This window comes from Barbus barbus, assembly GCF_936440315.1.
Source record: "Barbus barbus genome assembly, chromosome: 26".
NCBI lineage: Eukaryota > Metazoa > Chordata > Actinopteri > Cypriniformes > Cyprinidae > Barbus > Barbus barbus.
In genome coordinates this window covers 26,704,231-26,726,954 of record NC_136754.1, presented here as the reverse complement: position 1 = coordinate 26,726,954, position 22,724 = coordinate 26,704,231, and the positions used below count along the sequence as shown (strand labels likewise).

The following is a 22,724-nucleotide window of genomic DNA, read 5'->3' as shown; positions in this document are numbered from 1 at the left end:
GGCTAAACAAGCTTATTTATGGCAGCCGTAAATACTTCATTATTCATTCGTAATCGTAAATAATTGTATTTAAGGGCTAATTTATCGTCGAAGTTTACAGTCAAGACAGTTCGGGGGCTTTTCTGTAAGGTGGGCGTGGTTTGTGGTAGCTTGTTGTTGCCGTGGTAACTAACTAATCAACACTGCAGGGCCAGATAGATGCGCAGCAAACAAACCAACCCGCTTAAATCTTTCTGTTCTACAGAGTGTTAGATAATAATTTTGTCAGATGGCTACAGTAGTGGCACAGTCTCATTACATATTCGGATTGCGGACTGGAGTGAGGAATGATTTATTGTATTTTGATGAGCAAACCGTCATATTTCCGTGTGGAAACAACTGTGTGCGCTATAACATCAATCAGAAATGCCAGAAGTTCATTCCAGGTACTACACAACTTTATCATAATCTTTATTCGCTTCACATGTTAGGCAATAGGTTATGTGTCTATCTATTTAACAATATATCTATCAAAGGTTTGGGGTCAGTAAATGTTCTTCTCTCTCTCTCTTGAGAAATTAATGCTTTTATTCAGGATGGATGCGTTAAAAATGATAGTGAATACATATAGTCATAGAGGAAAAATAGAAGTATTTCTATTTCTAAAAAATAAAAAACTGTTCTTTTTAACTTTTTATTCATCAAAGATTTCTGAGGGGGGAAAAAACATCAAATAATAAAAATCATCAAGTTCCAAAAAATAAAAAAATAATAATAACATTGAGGGGCACAACTGTTAAATTTACAACATTGATAATAAATCAGCATATTACAAATATTTCTGAAGGATCATGTTACATTGGAGTAACGATGCTGAAAATTCAGCTTAATATTAAAATTGAAAATAAATAAATTCAACTTATATTAAAATAGAAAACTTTTATCTTAAATTGCAATAATATTTCACAATATTCAACTATAATATTTAACAATATATTCAACACAACTGTTTTTTTCTGTATTTTTGATCAAACAATTGAGAAACATTAAAACTCTTACTAATCCTATACTCTGTGTTTTTATGATCATATCTCTGTTTTCAAGTTATATATTTAATACTTAAATTTTAACATGATATTCTGAAATATATATATATATATGTTTGTATAATCAAGTAAACCTAAGCTGCTTCAGTCCAGTAAATGTTTAAATGTTCTCCCAACATTTAAATAAATAAGTAATATTTTACTATATTGAAAAAAGTAATAAAGTGAAATATGTTTTTAAAAGATTATTTTATTATTTTAATACATATATAATAGTGTTATAGTATTTTTTTCACTAATACAGGAATGTTCCTAATGTATTTTTATGCTAAATGTTTTTTTCTTGGTTCTTTATTTTAATTTTGGGATTAAATGTTGTTTGGACATGTTCTGCGAGAAGAACCCACGTATGGTGACCAGTATCTGTTTCCTGTGTTTGTACAGGTACAGAGAGAAGTCATGGCATGCAGGCCTTGGCCATCAGCACAAACAGGCGTTATCTGGCTGTGTCTGAATGTGTAGAGAAAGCCACCATCACTGTGTTTGATCTCCAGCACGAGCAGAGCAGGAAGAGGAAAGTGCTGACTGGAGGAGAGATCCCGGTGGACCAGTTTGTCTGCATGGCCTTTTCCCCTGACTCCAAGTATCTGATCGGTCAGGCAGGTGGGCCAGACTGGACTCTCTTCCTCTGGATGTGGGAAAAGAAGAAGGTGATGGCCACTGTAAAGACAAGCACTGATGGCCCCATAAACCAGGTAAACACGTATAACAGGAAGTTGACTTAAAATGGTCAAATTTCACTTCAAAATCAAAAGACAAAAACAAGAAATTATATTTTCCATAAAGAAGATAATGTCTGTTTTTAGGACCATGGAGAGGTTTGACACTGTGGCATTATTTTCGTGGCAATTAAACGTCCCCCTCCCCTACCATAAATTAAAGTTACAATTAGTTACTATTACTGTTTAAAGGATTCATTTCATTTTTTTGCAATAGAGTAATGAGAATATGGGTAATTGTTATTAAAATGATATAAAAAAGATAATATGGTCCTAAAAAATATTGTTCATGTTCTCATAATCACTAAATTTAATCAAAATCACTGAAAGATATTATTAAAAATTATATTAATATGAATTAGTGTTTCTAAATCTTATTACGTCATAAAACCGTCATTATTTTCAACTAAAACTATTCAAATATTTTTACTATTTGAAAAAGCTGTAAGGCTGAAATAATATAGATAAATATAAAAAATTAGAGTTCAGTTTTAAAGATATTAAAATGTTGAAGCACTTAAATTGCATTATTTTAATTATTTAATTAAACTGAACTAAGACTAAACTGAAACATTATTTTCTGTTAAGCACACATTTGCTATATGGAAAAAAAATCCTATTTCTCATATTCTCATCATTACCGTAATGCAAATCAACCACATTAATTAACTAAACTTTAATTCGACCGTTAAAAGTCATTTTGATCACAGATCAGAATTACTGCAGTGATCGAGCTGTCCTAATACAATCTATCCATTCCCATTCTCAGATCAGCTTCAACCCTGAGGACAACACACAGATCTGTGTGAGTGGCAACGGGGTGTTCAAGATCTTTCGCTATGCTGGAGAAACCCTGAAACAGTCCAGCACATTTAAAACAGACACCCATCACTTCCTGTGCCACACCTGGATGTCCACGGAGCAGGTGATTGCTGGCACAGACGCAGGTCAGCTGATGATGTTTGAGTCAGGCCGTCTGCGCTGGGAGATGAATGTGACGCCTGTGAAGAAGGTTTACAGGTGAGTGGAATGAACTGTGACGTCAAGTGCTGATGATATTAGCAGTGTCAAGAGGGAAACGTGCTAGGGAACATATATGCAGTGTACATACAATACAGGAGAAATCAGTCATTTATCTCATGTTTTCATAAACGCTATAATGCATTGAGGGGGATTTCTGACCCAGAATAGTATAGAACTTTTTTTTTTTATTCGTATAAAACAAAATACACAAATAAAGTATTTTTAAGAGGAATAAGTATTTTTTTAAATGATCAATTTTGAGTATCAGCTAAACTGAGGCTTTACGCATAATGTTATACCATCTTTTTGGTGAATTAACCAAATAAACTGCAGCCTAAAAGGGTTTAGAGCTAAATTTAAAAAGACCGACTGGTCTAAATTTGAAAGAGAAAGGAAGTTGCAGCATGAAAAATGTATAATCTTTTTCATCATAAAAGTGACATTTTTTGCAAGTAAAATTCATATATTAAAACCTATCAGAGTAATATTTATGTTGTTAAAAAGAATTGTAAGTTCAAATTAAATTTGAAATGAAATTAATTAAATCCATTTCAAATGAATCAATTGATTTCAATTGTTAATACTAGTAATCCTTATATTTTCTTATAAATCTGATTTAAAATATATTGAAAAATTTATCATAATTATTGATACTTTCTTGTTTTAGTTTGTGTATAATTTTAGAATTTAAAGGGGTCCTAGTATGCTTTTTCACTTTTTGAATTTTAGTCAGTGTGTAATGTGTATGTTTGGGCATAAAAATATCTACAAAGTTACAAATCTCAAAGTCTACTCCAAAGGGAGATATTTCGTTTTTAAAAAATCTCTTTTCAAGAACTACAACGAACGGCTCGTTTGGACTACAGCGTTGTTTTCCGGTGTTTATGATATCACAAAGAGCCCCATTAGAATATCATTCAAATAAATCCCACCTATGGGAGAACGCTTGGTTGAGCACTGCACATTTCAAAATCGAAAACCGGTGCGAGTGTTTTTATATCACTGTATTTCTGAAAGAAACGGAATAAACGTTTAATATTCTCGGGGTCTGAAATTCAGACTCTGAATCCGGCTCAAATTGATATTTACCCCTTTAAGTTATTGAGGACCAATATATCATGTGTCTTATTCCAGTTTAGATGCACAGAGCCCTGAATATTTTGATTATTATCAGCGTTTTAACTTTCTGATACATGTAACATTAATCACATTATGATTTATTTATGTATTAATTTGGCAAAACAATGGCTATTATATCTGCAGCATTTTAAACCCTAACATATAAAATGTCATGAATGTGTATTACTGTAATTTGTGTATGTTGTTCTTGCAGTCAGTCAGAAAAGCAGGACTCTAACGAGACCTTCTCCACACTGCCGCGGGTGACAGCCATTGTAGGTTATTCTAATGGCTTCGCTTGCTCCGCTGGTCCTGGCACTGTGTGTTTGTTTGAGAAAAGAGAGGAGGAAGACCAGTATAAGAAGACCAAAGAAATAAAGGTGCCATGACATTTTCTCATTCAAATGTTCACAGGAGTGTGTCAGGTTGATCCTGAAAGGGGTTTCTTGTCTTGTCATCTCAGATTCCTCCAGAACTGTTCAGTAATGATCCCAGTTCTGCAGAGCAGCAGGAAATCAGCACTCTGTGCATAAGTCCGTCAGAAGAGACCCTGGCCGCCAGCACAGACCGTGGACAGCTCTACGGCATCAGCCTCTCCCTAGCCGAGCTGAACAAGGTGCCGTATGCCTCACTGTTATTTTAGTATATTTATATACTAAAGAAATTGGGTTAACTTTTTCTCTCTTTTAGTTTCTTTATCATCTTTTTAACTGTATATAATTATATTTTTTATTTTCATTTTATTGATATATTGAATTAGCTTTTATTTCTATATTTTCATTTCAGTACAATTTGTAATTATTTTGTTATGGGCTAATTTTTTATTTAAGTTTTAGTTTTAGTTTGATTTGAGCTTGTACACTATTGATATCCAGTTAGTAATTTTAGCACTTTAAAGTAATTTTTCAATCAAAAATGTGACCATGGACCACAAAAAGTCGCATGGTATATGTGTAGCAATAGCCAACGATACATTGTTTGGGTCAAAATGATCCATTTTTCTTTTATGCCAAAAATCATTAGGATATTAAGTAAAGATCAAGTTTCATTAAGATATTTTGACATTTTCCTAGCGTAAATATATCAAAACGTAATTTTCGATTAGTTATATGCATTGCTAAGAACTTCATTTGGACAACTTTAAATGCGATTTTCTCTATATTTTGATTTTTTTTGCACCCTCAGATTCCAGATATTCAATATTCAGTTGTATCTCAGCCAAATATTATTCTATCCTAACAAACCATACATCAATGGAAAACCTATTTATTCAACTTTCAGATGATGTATAAATCTCAATTAATTTTTTTTTTACCCCTATGACTGGTTTTGTGGTCCAAGGTCACAAATGAAAATTTGCTAAAAATATACTCAGGCCATGCAAAATGTAGATGAGTTTGTTTTTCATCAGAACAGATTTAGAGAAATTTAGCATTGCATCACTTGTTCACCAATGGATCCTCTGCAGTGAATGGGTGCCGTCAGAATGAGAGTCCTAATAGCTGATAAAAACACCACAAATAATCCACACCACTCCTGTCCATCAATCTATGTCTTGTGAAGCAAAAAGCTGCATGTTTGTAAAAAACAAATCCATCATTGAGACGATTAAACCATCGCTTCTAGCCAAAATACCAGTCCATAATCTAATGATCATACAACTGTGTTAAATATAGCCACGTGGGCTCAGGAGTAATTCCAAAAATCGTTGTGACAGTCCGTTGCTGCATCAAGAAATGCAACCTGTACACACGGAGAAAGCTGTACAATCCTCAGTCCTCAATCCTGTGCTGTTGAGTTGTCTGGGCTTGAGCTCATCTCAGATGGTCAGAAATTGGGTTCATTTTTTGCCTCTTTTTATTTTATTTATTCTTTTTTTTTTAAACTGAGAGAGCTATTGTGAGAAGCAAGATGACAAACTTCACGGTGTCCCATAATAGCAGCATGTCTAGTGTAATAAAAGAGGTGTTTTACTCATAGATCTGTTTGTACTCATAATACCAGTCATGACTAATTCAGCTCTTTCTCCTGTTGTGTTATCAGGGTGTTTTTGCTCAGTTTGAGCACCTGTCTCACTCGTCCCACTCCAGCGTTATCACAGGTTTATCCACCTGCATCCGCAAACCGCTCATCGCCACCTCTTCCCTGGACCGCTCAGTGCGCATCTGGAACTTTGAGACCAAGTAAGTTCAGCTCTGTTAAAGAGACAAGGTGTTGTTCTTCTGCTTTATTGTGTCTCATAGTGAGCTTAAGACTGTGAGACAGTGCTTTTATTTTGGGTCTTTATGCTCTTGTAAATGTCTGTCAAAGCAGTATTTACTTTCGGAGAAAAGTATATGTTAAGATAATGGTCGCTTTGCTGAAATAGAAATATATAAATTGTGTCTTGATATATCTTACCACAAATTCCCAAAAATGCCCAAATCTTTTAATCCTACATTTATTGTGGTTTTTCACTCTTATCGGACGCTCAAATAAATGAACCCTTTTGAGAGACCCCCTTACTAAAATATAAACCAGCTGTATATTTCTGTTCATAAAGACTAAATTGTGTGAGTAAAAATAAAATAAAGATGTCATAAAGACAGCATTATTTATTAATGAAATATTAGATTGCTTAAAACAGATTTCTATATATATATATATATATATATATATATTTCTTTTTTTCTTTTTTTTTTTTTTCTTTTTTGCTGTAATTTTTGTTTTTCCTTTAATTTGTTAGTTTTTTTTCTCTTTCTTTTATTCAGTGAGGATACATTAAATTGATCAAAAGTGGCAGAAAAGACATTATATTTGAAATGTTGTTCTTTTGAAATTTCTATTCATCAAAAAATCCTGTAAAAAAACATATCACAGTTACCACAAAAATATTAGGCTGTGCAACTGTTTTCAACAATAAGAAATGTTTCTTGAGCAGCAAATCAGCATATTAGAATGATATCTGAAGGATCACGTGACACTGAAGACTGGAGTAATTTGCTGAAAATTCAGCTTTGGGATAAATTACATTTTAAAATATATTAAAATAGAAATCAGTTATTTTAAATTGCAATATTATTTCACAATATGAATGTTTTACTGTATTTTTGATCAAACAAATGGAACCTTGTTGAGCATAATAGGCTTATTTTCAAAACATAAAACATTTTTACTGACTCCTTATTTAAAAATTGAATGTTAGTGTATTTATTATTTTTATTGAACATATTTCATTGATATTTTAAATAGACTTTGACAGCCCTAAAACATTAATATTCCATCAGGTCTGAGCTGTCAGGGCTTTTGTAGCAGGAATTGTGTTGGATATTTCCAATAGCGTGAGTGTGTGTTGTCCAGTGTTTTAGAGATGTATAAGGAGTTCCAGGAGGAAGCCTACAGCATAGCTCTTCACCCCACTGGACTCTACATCCTGGTGGGATTCTCAGACAAACTCCGTCTCATGACTCTGCTCATCGATGACATCAGGACTTTCAAGGAGTTCACTGTACGCAGTTGCCGTGAGGTGCGTCTCCACATTGCTCACGTTTGCTATTATCTGTTTATTTATGTATACAACATACGCATTTTCTATGCATTTGTCCTCAGTGTGCGTTCAGCCACGGGGGCCACTTGTTTGCTGCTGTCAATGGAAACGTGATCAACATCTACTCCACTACCACATTTGAGGATGTGCTGAATCTGAAGGGACACAATGAAAAAGTATGTGTTCTGAAATTTAAAGGAAAAGTTCAAACAGAATTGAAAACTCATCTCTGTTCCAATGCTATGTGTATGTATTTTGTGGAATACGATATCTTTAATGTGGAAATCCATTGCTCTAATTTTGCCTCCCTGAACAGTCGTTAAACAGTGTCTGTGTTATTGTGCTTCAGGTGCGGGCCATAGCGTTCAGCGCAGAGGACAGTCATCTTGTGTCGTGTGGCATGGATGGGGCCGTGTATGAGTGGAATACTCTCACTGGTGCACGAGAGTCTGAGAGCGTCCTCAAGACGTGCAGCTACACAGGTGTGACCATCTCTCCTGACGCAAAGACATTCTTCGCTGTCGGGACAGACTGCTCTCTGAAAGAAATCCAAGACTGTCAGGTGAGCACATTTTCAAAAGACTCATTTGAGATCTCAAAACCAGAGCCACTTCTGAGTCACAGAACTGGATTCTGATTGATATAGAGTCATTTAAATACAGGGTTTTTAACCGGTTTTCAATATTGTGTATTTCAGAATTTATGTGGTTAGTTCAATAAACAGCCTATTTTACCAGTTTTCTTATTCATATGTTCACATTACTGTGTCTCCATTCTGTACAGAGCATACATTTATCATTCAAAATGTTTTAAATTCTCAATATGCTAGTACAATGATTCAAGGACATGACAGAGGATGTAAGGTAGTTAACTAAGTTAACTAACTACAGACAAACACTAGTTTAGAACAATGTAGTAATGTTTATTAAAGGAATATTATGGGCTCATTACATCTTAAGCTTAATCAAGAGCATTTGTGGTAAAATGTTTTTTAACACAAATATTTATTTAATAAACTTTTTAAATAACTTACAATGGAAGTGAATTGGGCCAAATGTTTGATTATTTTAAAAGCAGAAATATGAAGCTTATAATTTGATAAAAGCACTTAATTAATTCTTTTAAAATATGAGTATTATTTGAGCTGTTTAAAACTATTTTTACAGTCATTTAAAGGTTTTAGTGGGTTACAAGTTGTAAAATTGTATGTAACTTTACACAAGATACATTAGTAAGCAGTTTATTCACACTAAAATTGTGATAAAAAGTTTGGGGTTAGTTGGGTGAAGTAAATGCATTAAAAGTATTACAATTAAACATTTTGTATTGTAATATTTTTTAAAATGTAATTTATTAGAAAAGCTGAATTTTTCCATCATTACTCCAATCTTCAGTGTCACGGGATCCTTCAGAATTCATTCTAATATGCCAATTGGGTGCTTAAGAAACATTATTTTTTATTATTATAATCAGTCTTTAAAGGTGCCATCGGATGCAAAATTCACTTTTCGAGTTGTTTGAACATAAGCGTGTGTACACATCCATCCTATAATGATAAAAATTCACTCAGTGGTTTTTTTTAAATCCCTATTTTAAATTCCCTTTCTCAAATCAGGCTGTTCTGAGATTCTTGTCAGAATGATGTAGTTCTGCGCAGGATAGTTGATTGACAAGACCGTCTTACCTTAGACCCGCCCTGAGTGAGCTGAGTGAACTGTAAACAGTCCGACCGCCATTGTGCCGACTCCGGTGCAGGGGAAAACAAGAATGTCTCCGATTAAGCGATTGAGGTGTTTTGTTGTTGGATGTAATAATGAACATAGCAGTCGTCATTTACTCCTGACATCTGAGCTGCTGAAGATACAGAGGATTAACGTTAATTGCGCTTTGAAGTGAATGCACCGATCCCCGATCTGCCTAAATGCATCTGTGTTCGTGCAAATCATTCTTGATCCAGCCTCATCTACAGAAGAAGCTAGAATAAGGTTTTTTTTAATGATTCTTTGCAAATCGCCTTTCCTAATAATGTGCTAGTTAGCAGTTTTGCGGCTAAAGTAAACAGTACTGCTCATCACCCCACGGAAGGGAGGGGCGGGGTCAGCAGAGCTCATTAGCATTTAAAGGGACAAGGACTATGCCTCACTGTAACACTTTTTTTTAAAGAGAAAGACAGACAAACTGAAATTGATTATGGTAATCATCATTGTGACAAGTGCTGTCTTAACTTGTATTGATCTCAAAAATATTCCTTAAATGGTAGATATTATGTAGGTACATTGTTACCAAGAATCTCAAGTATTTATGGATGATGATTCACTCTACCAAAATGAATAAAAACCCCCATAAAAGTAGTCCATAGGGCCCTCTGAAGCTATACAATAGCTTTATTTGTGGTAAAAGCTCAAATTCACCAGAAATTCCGTTTTCAAATATCGTACCTCACAACACTTTGCATCATCAGTGGAGGCAAATGTCATTGGTTGCATTGTGGCACAGCACATTTGAATGCCTTTGATTAAACAGAACCATAAATGATCCCTCGAGATAAAAGTGTGTGTTAATATTCTTGCTGCAGATCCTTAAGGAAATGCGTACAGGTGATGTGGTTTGCACCACTGTTGCCATGTCTCGTTCAGGACGAGCGCTCTTCATTGGAACTTCCACTGGGACTGTGAGGGCCGTCAAATACCCTCTACCCATCCAGAATGACTGGATAGAGTACCAGGCCCATGCTGGCCCTGTCACTAAGGTTTGTACTGCTAAACTTCGTTAGAATTTGAGCTCCCAGTCAGACGACAAGCATGTTTTCATTCATATGTTTATGTCTTGTGTCCGTAGATGGTTATCACTTTTGATGACCAGTTCCTCATAACTGTCTCGGAAGACAGCTGTCTTTTTATCTGGAAAATCATTGACAAAGAGGGACAAGGGTTGAAAAGAGAGAAGGAATTAATTTATGCAGAAGAGATCCTCATCACCAAATCAGACCTTGAGGAAAAGGTAATCTCAGAAAATATTTTCCTTTGCGTTGGTCATTTTAAGCTTTATACTAAAAAATCAGCCAATTTTGTACTTTCTTGATTTAAAGTGGATATAATTATCCTTAAATGAAAATAAAATAAAAAAATTCAAATATTAAGCTCAGGTTTTTAGGTTTTCTGCCCTGCTGTAAACCACAAGAGCATTTTTCATCTTGTGTTAATCTGTCCTGCAGAATAAAATAATGCTGGACCTGAACGCAAGAGTGACAGAGCTCCAGGAGGAGAACAAGTACCAGCTCAGCCTCAGGGACATTGAATACAAAGAGAAGATCAATGAACTCACTGAAAAATGTCTCCAACAGATCAATTCACTTAATGCTGAGAAGGAGGTCAGTGTCAAGAGATCTTATTTTGCAACACAACGGCTTATTAAACTTAAGATGTTTTTTTTTATTACAGGTCCTGAAAGCAGAGAAAGAGAAACAGCAAGCAGCCCATGTTAAAGCTCTCTCAGAAGTCTTAGAGAAACATGATAAAGAGCAGCACGACATGGGTAAACAAACATATTTCATTCATTTTTACAAACTGCAGGCACATTTACTATCGCTCTGTGGAATTTCTTCAAGTCGTTCCAATAGGAATCCTTGCAATCTGGAGTTTTGAGCGAGAGTGAAACAGTTCCCCAGACAGATGTTGTTAAGTTGCTGGAAAGTTGCTTGGTTTAAAGGTGTTTTCTGTGTGAGCTGTGCTTTGGACATTTGTTTTTAACTCCAAGGCTCCCCATTGTCCACGACAATATCATGTATGATGTAAGATAGATTTTTGCTGTAATGCAATGTAATGTAAAGCTTCTTGTTTTCAAATATTTTAATTTACAGAAACTAGGAGTATGTTAAATAATAATAAAAATAAGAGATTTGAATTCATTTAAATGATTTACAATGTCTTTATTGGGTTCATGTTTTTCTAGTCGTTCATGATTACCAGATTTTTTGTTTTGTTTTGTTATTTAATTATGCACAAATAGCATTTTCTGTTTGACATAACTACAAAAATTCATATTGTAGAAATTTCCATGACTTTAAACCTTGTCTTTTTTAGGATTGCTTTTACTTGATTATTCATTTTATTTTTGCATTGTTTGTTGTATATTTGTTTCATTTAAAGTGTGCTGTTTTCTCTGTTGTGATGTTTGATGGTAAAGTGCTTTGAGAAAGGCACTATATAAAATAAATGTATTATTATTATTATTATTATCATTAATATAGAACTGATATAAATTGTGCCTACCATTTTTTTTATATATATATATAAATCATGGTCATTTTTCTTGTAATATAAACTTTTACTGTCTTTAGAACCAGTCAGTTCCCCTCTCAGCGTGAGCCTATTTGGACTAACTGAAGCTGCTCTTCACAGAATCAAGCAATAACCAGAAGCTCATGCTGGAATATGAGAAATACCAGGAGCTACAACTGAAGCTTCATAAAGTTCATCAGGAATATGAGCAGCAGCTGCACAGTGTGGAGGAGAGCAAGATCCGTGCCCTGGAGGAGATGATGCAGTCATATGAGGCCAAGCTGGAGGAGAAAATGATGCTGGTCACCCAGGTAAAGGCAACTGCGAAACAAGCTACCAATGCATAGCAAATACAAATTCTGTCATTTTCTCAATCTCATGCATGTTCCAAACCAGTATTACTTCTGTGAAACACAAAAGGAGACGTTGAATCACTCTTGGCCACTCTTTTCATAAATGTTTGGAATCTCTGCATATCAACCCCAAGAATATCTCATTCTTTTCTTTCCAACTTGCAGTATCAGGATGAATCGCAGCAGAAGGTTCGGGAATTTGATGAATACATAAAGCAGGAGGAAGAGGACGCAGATATGGAAATCCATGAGATCCGCATGAAATACGAGCAAAATCTTAAAGAAGAAAAAAAGGCCAACACCAGGCTCAAAGTGGAACTAGATACCACAACAAAGCAGGTGACTATAATTAATCAGTTTTGACTTCTTCACTTCAAATATACTATAAACAAAACAATGACAAATCAATTCAGTTGAAGTTTATTTGTATAATTATTTTTCATAATACATAGCCTATTGTTTCAGAAAATGCTTGATTCAGTGTTACAATTAGTAAGTATTCTGATATCAGCCAGAGACGAGTGTATCAAAGTTGTATAAATGTGGGTTGCGGGTCCAATAACCAAGACTATTTCAACTCGGTCCAGTACACGCTGAGCAATGTAGCCAATTGCGCTGGCACTGATTGACAGCTGTAGTGATCATATTAAACAGAGCACCCTTTGCTTGCTTTCTGTATTTAATCTATTCACAATTTGAATAAAAGTTTTAATAAATGAGTTTTTTCTACCTCATGTAGGAGATTTAATGCAGGTGCGGTTCGGGTCCCAGTTTTTATGTCAAATGGGTCAGGTATGGGATTAAATTAGTGTTGCTGTTAGATAACGTGTTGGTTGATAACGTGTTCTGTTAATTACTGCGATTGTGGGAAGATCATTTCACCAAAAAGGAAAGGTGAATGAAAATGCCTCTCTGTGATGTTACCACAAGGCATCACCTACTTACAGATCTCAGGCTTCTGGAGGGGATGTAGATTCGTAAGAGTGAGGAGGAAGTAGGAGGGTGCTGAGCCTGTGCCTATTCTGTACGCAAACATCAACGTCTTGAACTTGATGCAAGCTGCAACCAGTAGCCAGTGCAGGGTGATAAAGAGAGGTTGGCCCTTTTGATTTCATTGTAGACCAGTCGTGCCACTGCATTCTGAAACATTTGTCGAGGTTTGATTGCGCATGATGGAAGTCCAGCCAGAAGAGCACTGCAATAGTAATATAATAATATAATTATTACAATATAAGGATAATATTTGAGTTTTTTATTTTGATTTAAAGTTGGCATCATCTGTAGTCTTTGCAAAGGTTGAATCCAAACTAGAGCTGGATCAGTCTGCAATTAACGATAGAAACAGGAAAGCAAAAGGAAGAAGAATTAGTGTAGTTCAAAATTTTTCGGGCAAAAGATGATCATGTGTTTTTGGTACTGTTTCATCAGATATAATGTTCAATTAAAAATGCAAGTTTATGAGGACATTATATGAATGCTTGGCTAAAGAGATTTATCTTTAATCTAGATTTGAACTGAGAGAGTGTATCCGAGCCCCAAACATGATCAGAAAGGCTATTCTAGAGTTTAGAATTTAAGCACGAAAATCTCTACCTCCTTTAGTAGACTTGAAATCCTTGGTACCATCAAAAGTCGATAGTTTTATAACCCTAGGAATAATAATAATAAAGGAATAATTCAACTAAAAAAGAAAACTTTCTGAAAATATCCAAGATTCCAAGTTAGAATAGGGTAACAGCTGAAAAAAGCATCACAATAATCCACAACACTCCAATCCATTAATTAACATCTTGTGATGCCAAAAGCTGCAGGATTGTAATAAAACGAATCCATCATTAAGACGTTTTTAACTGCAAATCGATTCTTCTGTCTAAAATACTAGTACTAGTAATAGTAGAGGATGGACTTTTTTGCTGTTGCAAGCGTTATTATGGATTACTCATATGTTGTTCAGAAGCATCTGTTAAAAGCTAAAAGGCTAATTTGATTTGGTACAAACACACAGCTTTTCACTTTTCACTATTCCTTTAAAGAGCATGATGGACTGTAGTGTGATATAAGGTCTGTTAAATACAAAGGAACAGTATTTTACTTAATCGGTGGCCAGTGTAGAGATGACAAAAGTGGGATGATATGATCATATTTTCTTGGACAGGTAAGAATGCTAGCAGCTGCATTTTGGATGAGCTGTATGTTTATTGAAGATTGAGGACAGTCACCTAGTAGTGTGTTGAAGTAATGCAGTAAATGCAGGGAGCTGAACCTTATGTAGGTTGTGTCGTGTCGTACAGTTTCACGTCCTGCAGAGGGAAATTGAAAACAAGAACTTGGAGATCGAGAAGCTGAAGCAGGAAGTGCAGAAGCTGCAGTCTGTGATCAAAGCTCTAGAGAACGACATCACTGGGCTGAAGACTGCCATTCAGAAGAGAGACGGGATCATACAGGACAAGGTGAGCACATATGAATCCTGTTCATGACGACATGAGGAAAACCAAGTCAAGTAAGTCCTCTGTATTCCTGTTCATTTGATGACATTTAGCTGTCTAAGCAGTTGTTGACATTTTAAAATTGCGAAATTCACTACCTACTGACTTTCAGGATGATGGAACTGAAGTTCAAAAATGCTAACTCATTACAAGGTTTCATTCCGGCGGCACCTGATAGAGGGGAAAATGTGCATTTGAAGTAAACGTGGTCAATGAATGAATGTATTATGGATTGAAAATCAGTCACAGAGCCTTAATTAGTTTAATTTATTTGGCCAAAAACTGATTTAGTAATGTTTGCATGCCATCTGATAGAGTCCCGATCAGATACATGAACTCAAAGTCAGTAAAGTTTCAGTTACAAGAAAAAAGTACATGAAAATAAAATCTGTTCTGTCTCAACAGGAAAAGAGTATCTATGAGCTGAAAAAGAAGAATGACACACTTAACAAAACAATTGAAGTGATGGAGTTCAGGGCTGAATATATGGAAGAGCAGATTGAGCCAAAAGAGAACGAAATCCAGGAGCTGAAGGAGCAGATGCTGGAGGTGGGACACGTTTTTCTGCATGAGCCACATCATTTTGTACACTATATTGCTGCATTGTCGAACCTAAAAAGTAACATTCATTAATAACAAAAACATATATCATTCATAATAAATGAATGTGTCACAGAATACAGTCACATATGTAAATTAAAATCACTTTACATAAACCAGATGAGTGTTAAGAACACATTGTGATAAAAGATGTGTGTTTCAGATGGAGGGAGAGTTGAAGGAGTTCCATAAGACAAACACACAGCTGGAGCTGAAAATTGCTGAACTGAACTTAAAAATGAAAACCAAAGACAAAGAAATGCACAAAGAAATGAGGAAGGTTAGTATGTGTACTGTACTGGACAACTTCAGGGTTCATTTACACTGGCACAACAGGTCTCCATGTCACTGGACTGAGCAAGTGATGTAATGTTAAATTTGTCCAAATCTGTACCGATGAAGAAACAAACTCATCTACATCTTGGATGGTCTGAGTTTGAGTATATTTTCGGCAGAATTTCTGTTTAATAATATACATTACATATAATACATATAATGTACAGTACGAAAAATTGGAAAATATTAAAAAGCATTATTTTTGAGTTTTACTTTTTAGGTTTCATTTAACCGTATTTATTTATTTGTTTGTTTGTTGCTTTTTTATTGTTTTTAATTGACATTTACATCCATAAATATAGCAATACCTTAGTTTCACTATATTTCCTAGACATTGTCTGGCCTACTGTCGTCTTCTGCAGGTGCAGGACATTGGGGTTCTGGTACAGAGATTTAAAGCTGACCTTCACACATGTGTGGAATTCATTCAGGACCCAAAAAGATTAAAGGAACACATTCGAGAGCTCTATAAATGCTACGTTCAGCCATCAGATGTGGTAAGATCAATACATACATCGTTCATGCTGTTTTGATTTCCAGTGAATGGAGCTTGTGTGGTGTGCGGCTGTAGGTAGAGAAAGTGGCAGTGGACACAGATACCCAGAAGGAAAACCACAGACAGAGGGAGCACTACGAGAAGATTATCACGACACTGAAGAACCAGCTCACCAGGGACATAAACGTCTTCCAGGCCAACAATACAAAGCTCATGAAGGTGAGAGAAACAAATAACAGTGTGCAGTTAATGTGGAAATTAGTATCTTTAGTAAAACTGACCTGATAAATGGACATGTGCAAGTAGAAGTGTGCTACTTCTACTTTTCTATCACTTTCCTCTGGTTTAGTAGTTATGATTTAGCAGTCAATTAGACAGTAAATGACTAAATGGATTTTTACTGTAATAAGGGAATTTTTTTTACACCTGAAAAAAAATTCCAATATATCAGTATCCGAAGGTTTTTATGAATACTGTGACGTCTACAATCAAGTTAATAAACTTCATATGAAACCACTTATTTAGAGTAGTTATTTAGAAAAGACTACCCACAACCTGCTTCGTATATACATACAATTACATGACTACTCCCTTTTATGATAAATATGTTTTTAATTTCTGAATTTCTGGGGTGCATTAAGTAAAAAATCTTAACAGTCCTGGGGCCAGCTACACAAACTTAGTCTGTATGTTAAGACTGTGTCTTAAGAACTAGCAGTTAGCAAAGGGTTAATCAGTCTTATTTTGCAGATCCACCTTAGCCTAATCTATTTTTTTGTAACCAAATTAAAGTTATGACCAGTATTGGGAAGTCGTGGCCTAATGGTTAGAGAGTTGGACTCGTAATCCAAAGGTTGCGGGTTCGAGTCTCCGGCCGGCAGGGATTGTAGGTGGGGGGAGTGAATGTCCAGCGCTCTCTCCACCCTCAATACCACGACTGAGGTGCCCTTGAGCAAGGCACCGAACCCCCAACTGCTCCCCGGGCGCTGCAGCATAAATGGCTGCTCACTGCTCCGGGTGTTTGTTCACAGTGTGTGTGTGTTCACTGCTGTGTGTGTGTGTGTGCACGTTGGATGGGTTAAATGCAGAGCACGAATTCCGAGTATGGGTCACCATACTTGGCAGTATGCCACTTCACTTCACTATTAAAGAAAAAATTAGATGAGTAAATTGTAAAAGTATTCTAAGCTCCTTATGTAACTGTGATATCATTACAATGAAAAAGCCACATTGAAAGGACGGATGTTCTTTTGAACTTTCTGTAGAAATCCTGAAAATCTATCAGTTTTCACAAAATGTTGAGCAGTACACTTGTGACACTGAAGACCGGAGTAATGATGATAAAAATTCAGCTTTGCATCACAGGAATAAATTACGCTTTGAATTGTATTAAGAGAAAAACTGTTATTTCAAATTGTATTAATATTTCACTTTTTTGTATTGTATTATTGTACTGTATTTTGATCAAATAAATGATGAGCCATGAGCATTTACTTATAAAAAATCTTACCAATCCCAGATTTTTGAAGGGTAACAAACATTTAAAAACTGTCCATCAGATCAAAGCAATGTGGTACAACAAACATATAAATATAAAAATGTCATGTGGTGCAACTCCCCCAAACCTTGATGTTGGCATGTATGAAATTTGTGAGTTAATGTTTCAGGTTATTTAAAACATATCTTTTTACCTTAAAAAATATATTTAGAAAACTTCTGAAAATAATTAATAATATTTGTATAATCACATGTATTCAAGGTAAGGGCAGCAGTATGAGTGCATCACCTTTAATCTGTCATCTGTGTCCAGGACAACGTCATTCTTATGAAAGAGATCAATGATCTGCGTCAGGAGCTGCGCACTGTCCGTATGCAGCTGCACAACTATGAGAGTCAAAGGAGCTTTAACAAGAACAACAAGAGCTCTGCTAACACGAGAGGTGACCAATGTGAAATCTATAGGTTTTGGATACACCTGGATAAACATGGACCATGATAACATTGACACCTTAGAAGTTGGAGGTTCTCAGCTACCTTTTTCTTTTATGCTTCAGGTGCAGCTTCAGCAGGGATGAACAGCTTGATGACACAGCAGAGTTTAGAAGAAGCAGAGAAGATCATCCAGTTTCAGCGACTGGAGATCCAGAGGTTCAAGCAGGAGATTAACAGTCAGACGCCCTCATCCAGAACCAAACTACCACCACTCACCAACTGAAAGCACTTCTTGTGCTCCATGCATGAATAAAGCATCAAATAAAAGTCATAATGGGTGTTTTTTTATGAATCAATGATGAAGAACATGTTCCAGATATTAGTTGCCTCCAGAGTGCTGACAAATCACACAGAATACAGAGCAATCTCTAAATGATCAGCCATTTATATCAATAGAATAGAAAGTAATACAATTTAAAAACGCATAGAAATTCATTTGTAAAACCATGGTACACTTACTGTGCAGTATCTCCTACATTTTATATAATTAGTTTGCAAAGAAATCTGTGATTTTCTAAATGATTATAGATCATTAAATAGTATCTTGATTTTTATATATTTTAATGTATATTTGTTATTTGCCAGACATAACTGAACATATTGCTGTCCAATTAAAATGAGAAGACAATGGCCTATCATTCATGTCTGTTTCTTTAAAGAGGCACTTTGAGACCCACATTATATTTGAAATACATAGTTTTTTTTAATATAATTTTTGTTTAACTGTAATAGTCATTAAAGGTGATTTTTGAGACCTTTTATTTTTCAGTGATGAGGGATGTTTTGCTGCCCTCTTGTGTTTTGGCCTGGACAATTTTATACAATAAGATTGAAAATTAATAAGCTGCCGTGATAAAATTACAAACCTTTACTAAATTTATGAGTTTTTGTTTAGCATTTCCATCCGTCTTCCAATGAAGGTAAATCTTTACAGAAATACATACATTTAATTTATATTGAAATGAATATCACAAAAGCATATTACTGAAACTTATCTGTTGTGCGTGACACTTTCCATCTATGTGCTGATGTTTGAGAATCAATTTTCATGTTGTCTTACTGTACCATTATTTAATAACTGCAAACCAAAGTCAAGACAAATGCCATTTACTACCTCACTATATTACTTTTTTTTTCATTCATAAAAATATCAAATCAATTTGATTTCTGGTATGCAGAAATCATTTTTTTTATGAATTTTAAAAATATGTCTACAGCAATGTTAATAGCATTTGTCATGACTTTGGTATGCAATTATTAAATAATGGTACAGTAAAACAACATGAAAATCACCTCAATTGTACTTGGGGAGATGCAGAACAAGAATCTGGTGGAGTTTGCAGAAACCAATTTGATTTGATATTTTTATGAATTTTTAAAATATGTCTATATAATAATACCATTAAAGAAGAAGTGCCTATAAAGTGTTTTTTAATCAGCCTATTATTATCGATTAATTTTGACTGTGGTTTCAGTTTGATAAGCGATCCGACCCACTCTTAAAAAAAAAAAAAAAGATTTGCAAAGGTTTCCGAGCTTCATGACTATCATTACCACGCAAACACCATGTAGACGCGCAACGAAATCTTCGGCGTAGATGGCGTGACCTTCTCCGAAGCGCAGATGAAGCGTGACTGCAGTAAAAAAAAAACTGTATTAGCTTGTGTTAAAGTGCAGCTTGAATCTTTTGTCTGAAAAATGGTTAATATGCAATTTAGTGCTTTCTGTTCATATTCTGGGCTTCTCTGCTTTCCTGTAGGTAGCCTAGTTAGTATATAGGCTATTTATTAATAAACTGTATAGCCTACCGAATTGAGCCATTTTATACTAATGTCTTAGTCCATTAATTAAGCGCTTTCTTTGATGGGATATAAACTGCTTACTGTGCAATTTAGTAGGTTACGCTCATATTCTGGGCTATTCTGCTTGTCTGTATGCTTTATTAATAAGGTGTGTACTGAATTTGGTCCTCCAGTGTTTACACTAAGTGTAGAATTTCCCAAAACCGTGCCTTGAACTAAGCACTGACTGTATTTCTTTATACTTGAGTCCAAGTTCAAAACAAAACTTTATGAAATACTATGTTGTGAACGTATGGAGCTGTATAACCACTGCTAGGTGTAAAGTGAACAGGAAGTGTTTGAACTCAACTGGTTTGAAAACACTAAAGTTTTGTGAGGCAACACAAATATCTTTGCAAGAGAATGTAAAAGTTTTGCATGGGAACGCAAAAAAATAAATAAAAATTCATTCCTCCCACCCCGAATTTTTACACCACCATGTCCCTTCAGGGGACTGCCACAGAGTTACTGTAAATGCATGTGTTGCTGTACACTGTTTGCCTGATGCCACCGGGGTGGCATTTGTGCTGATGGCTTGGACCCGCCATCACCATCATTATCGTTCAACAACTGGTTCATTTCATTCCCAAACAGTTGGATCTACAACCCGAATTCTGAAAATGTTGGGATGTTTTTTTTGTTTTTTTATTAAATGGAAACTAAATGAATTTAAAATCACATGAGCCAATATTTTATTCACAATAGAACATAGAGAACATAACAAATGTTTAAACTGAGAAAATGTACAATTTTATGCACAAAATGAGCTCATTTCAAATTTGATGCCTGCTACAGGTCTCAAAATAGTTGGGATGGGGGCATGTTTACCATGGTGTAGCATCTCCTATTCTTTTCAAAACAGTTTGAAGACGTCTGAGTTTCTGGAGTTTTGGTGTTGGAATTTGGTCCCTTTCTTGCATAATACAGGGTTCCACCTCCTGAAGACTTTGTGGTCGTCTTTGATGTATTTTTCAATCAATCAATCAAAATTGATTTATAAAGCGCAATAAAAAACAACAGCAGTAGACCACTGTGCTGTACAAACCTTGCTAAAAATACATAGAAATAAATATAAACAGTTTTGACCGCAATGGGAGAGGAGAAAAATCGGAGGGAGACTGGAAGAATATTCCATAATTTTGGCCCAGCAATTGAAAAGGGCACGGTCACCCCTCAACTTCAATCTAGATCTAGGGATCATCAACACTCTTTTCTCAGAAGACCTCAGCGGTCTAGTAGATGTATTTGGGTTTAAAAGATCACTGAGATATTCAGGAGCTGTTCTGACACCACATGCTTGGTAAGAATGACCCCAGAGGAAGCATATATAATGAGAACAGAATGGGGGCCAAAATGGAGCCCTGAGGAACTCCAAAATACAAGATGGAGCTAGATGAAGAAAAACCATCAAGATAAACAGAAAACAGTCTGTCCTCAAGATAGGATTTAAACCAGTCAAGAGCACAACCTGTAATGCCCACATATTTTTCAAGGCGTGATATAAGGATTCTATGATCGATAGTATCAAACACAACGCTTAAATCTAATAGTAAAAGTATCAGAGTCCCCCCAAATCTACAGATAATAAAATATCATTCAACACTTTTAAACGTGCAGTCTCAGTGCTATGATGTTTCCTAAAAACAGATTGAAATTTTTCAAAAATATTATTTGACTCTAAGAAATTCTGCAGTTGTAGTAAAGCCGCCTTTTCTAAAGCTTTTGAAAGAAAATATAAATTTGAAATGGGTCTAATTTGATAAGACAGTAGGGTCAAGATTTGAGTTTTTGAGCAGGGGTTTAACAATTGCATGCTTTTAGTATTTTGGGACAGTCGCTGTAAGAAGAGACTTTTTTATTAAAGCCAAAATATTTGGCCCAACAACATCGAAAACCTGGAGCAAGAACCGTGTGGGAATGATGTCTTGCGGACATGTAATGGCTTAATAATATCTTGAAAGGAGTTTAAAGAAATTGTCTGAAATTCATTTAAGGTAGAAGTACAAAGAGAGGGGACAGTTCAGTCACAATTTGAAGGTATATGCTGTCTTATATAAACTATTTTATCTGTAAAAAACTTAAGAAAACTATCACATACTGGAGGTGATGCATTTAAACAGACATTCCCAGTTAGATTTACAACAGAATCCAAAATATTAAAAAGGGTTTGAGGTTTGTGACAGTTTTTAGCTATAATATCTGAAAAATATTGACATTTAACAGATCAGCTTTAACAGATTTTTGATACTCTCGTAGTATTTCAAAAGATACTTGTAATTGACCTTTTTTCCACTTCTGTTCAGCTCTATGACATGCACATCTAAGTTCTTGAGTGGCGCTATTTAACCGGGGTTAAATTTTCTTTCTCTCAAAACCTGACCAAACCCTACACTTTCTTCAAGAAGTATAAAAATTTAATTGTGGTGAGAAACGTCATAAGCCAGTTTCTGCAGAAAACCTATAGTGCAAAAAACTAAATCAATTACACATTCATTCATGAGTTCATTTCCTACAATGTGCACAATATTTTTTAGATTGACTATGACTGTCAACTTCTGACATGAGTTAGCATTTGTTAATCTGTATCAGTTCATATATTATCCTTTATGAAGGAGGTTTATGAAGAATAACATGCCACATGCTGTTCTGGACAATCAGCACATATAAAGACTGAGAAGAGGAGCTCTATTGTTGCAGAAGCGAAGTAAACTTATGTCATGTGAATGACACCATCCTTACAGCCACAAAACGTCCATTATGCTGCAGGCGTGACATCAGAGATTCACTTGGTGGGATGTCCCTCTGTAAGTCCCTCCAGTTGGCCTATTGTTTTTCCCACAATGCCTTGAAAGATGTCCTTGGTTCTCT

The 22,724-nt window shown here is 35.2% G+C and overlaps 1 protein-coding gene across 1 annotated transcript; it reads left to right on the top strand.

Moving 5' to 3' along the window:
• The first annotated feature begins 152 nt into the window (after positions 1-152).
• Positions 153-18,652, top strand: cfap57 (cilia and flagella associated protein 57). Its single transcript, XM_079379005.1, has 22 exons — positions 153-425; positions 1,470-1,780; positions 2,574-2,824; positions 4,161-4,326; positions 4,410-4,562; positions 5,990-6,129; positions 7,286-7,451; positions 7,535-7,648; positions 7,822-8,034; positions 10,048-10,221; positions 10,311-10,472; positions 10,687-10,842; positions 10,913-11,006; positions 11,873-12,063; positions 12,271-12,444; positions 14,397-14,555; positions 14,997-15,140; positions 15,355-15,471; positions 15,890-16,024; positions 16,099-16,242; positions 17,834-17,963; positions 18,078-18,652. Exons 1-22 carry the CDS (start codon positions 269-271, stop codon positions 18,236-18,238), a joined length of 3,612 nt encoding a protein of 1,203 aa, XP_079235131.1. The 5' UTR covers positions 153-268; the 3' UTR covers positions 18,239-18,652.
• Positions 18,653-22,724: the final 4,072 nt, after the last annotated feature.

Coding starts and splice junctions, on each gene's coding strand:
- cfap57 (XM_079379005.1), top strand. CDS start 269: ATGGCTACAGTAGTGGCACAGTCTCATTACATATTCGGATTGCGGACT. Junction 1,781..2,573: donor CTGATGGCCCCATAAACCAG/GTAAACACGTAT, acceptor TCCCATTCTCAG/ATCAGCTTCAACCCTGAGGA. Junction 4,563..5,989: donor CCCTAGCCGAGCTGAACAAG/GTGCCGTATGCC, acceptor TTGTGTTATCAG/GGTGTTTTTGCTCAGTTTGA.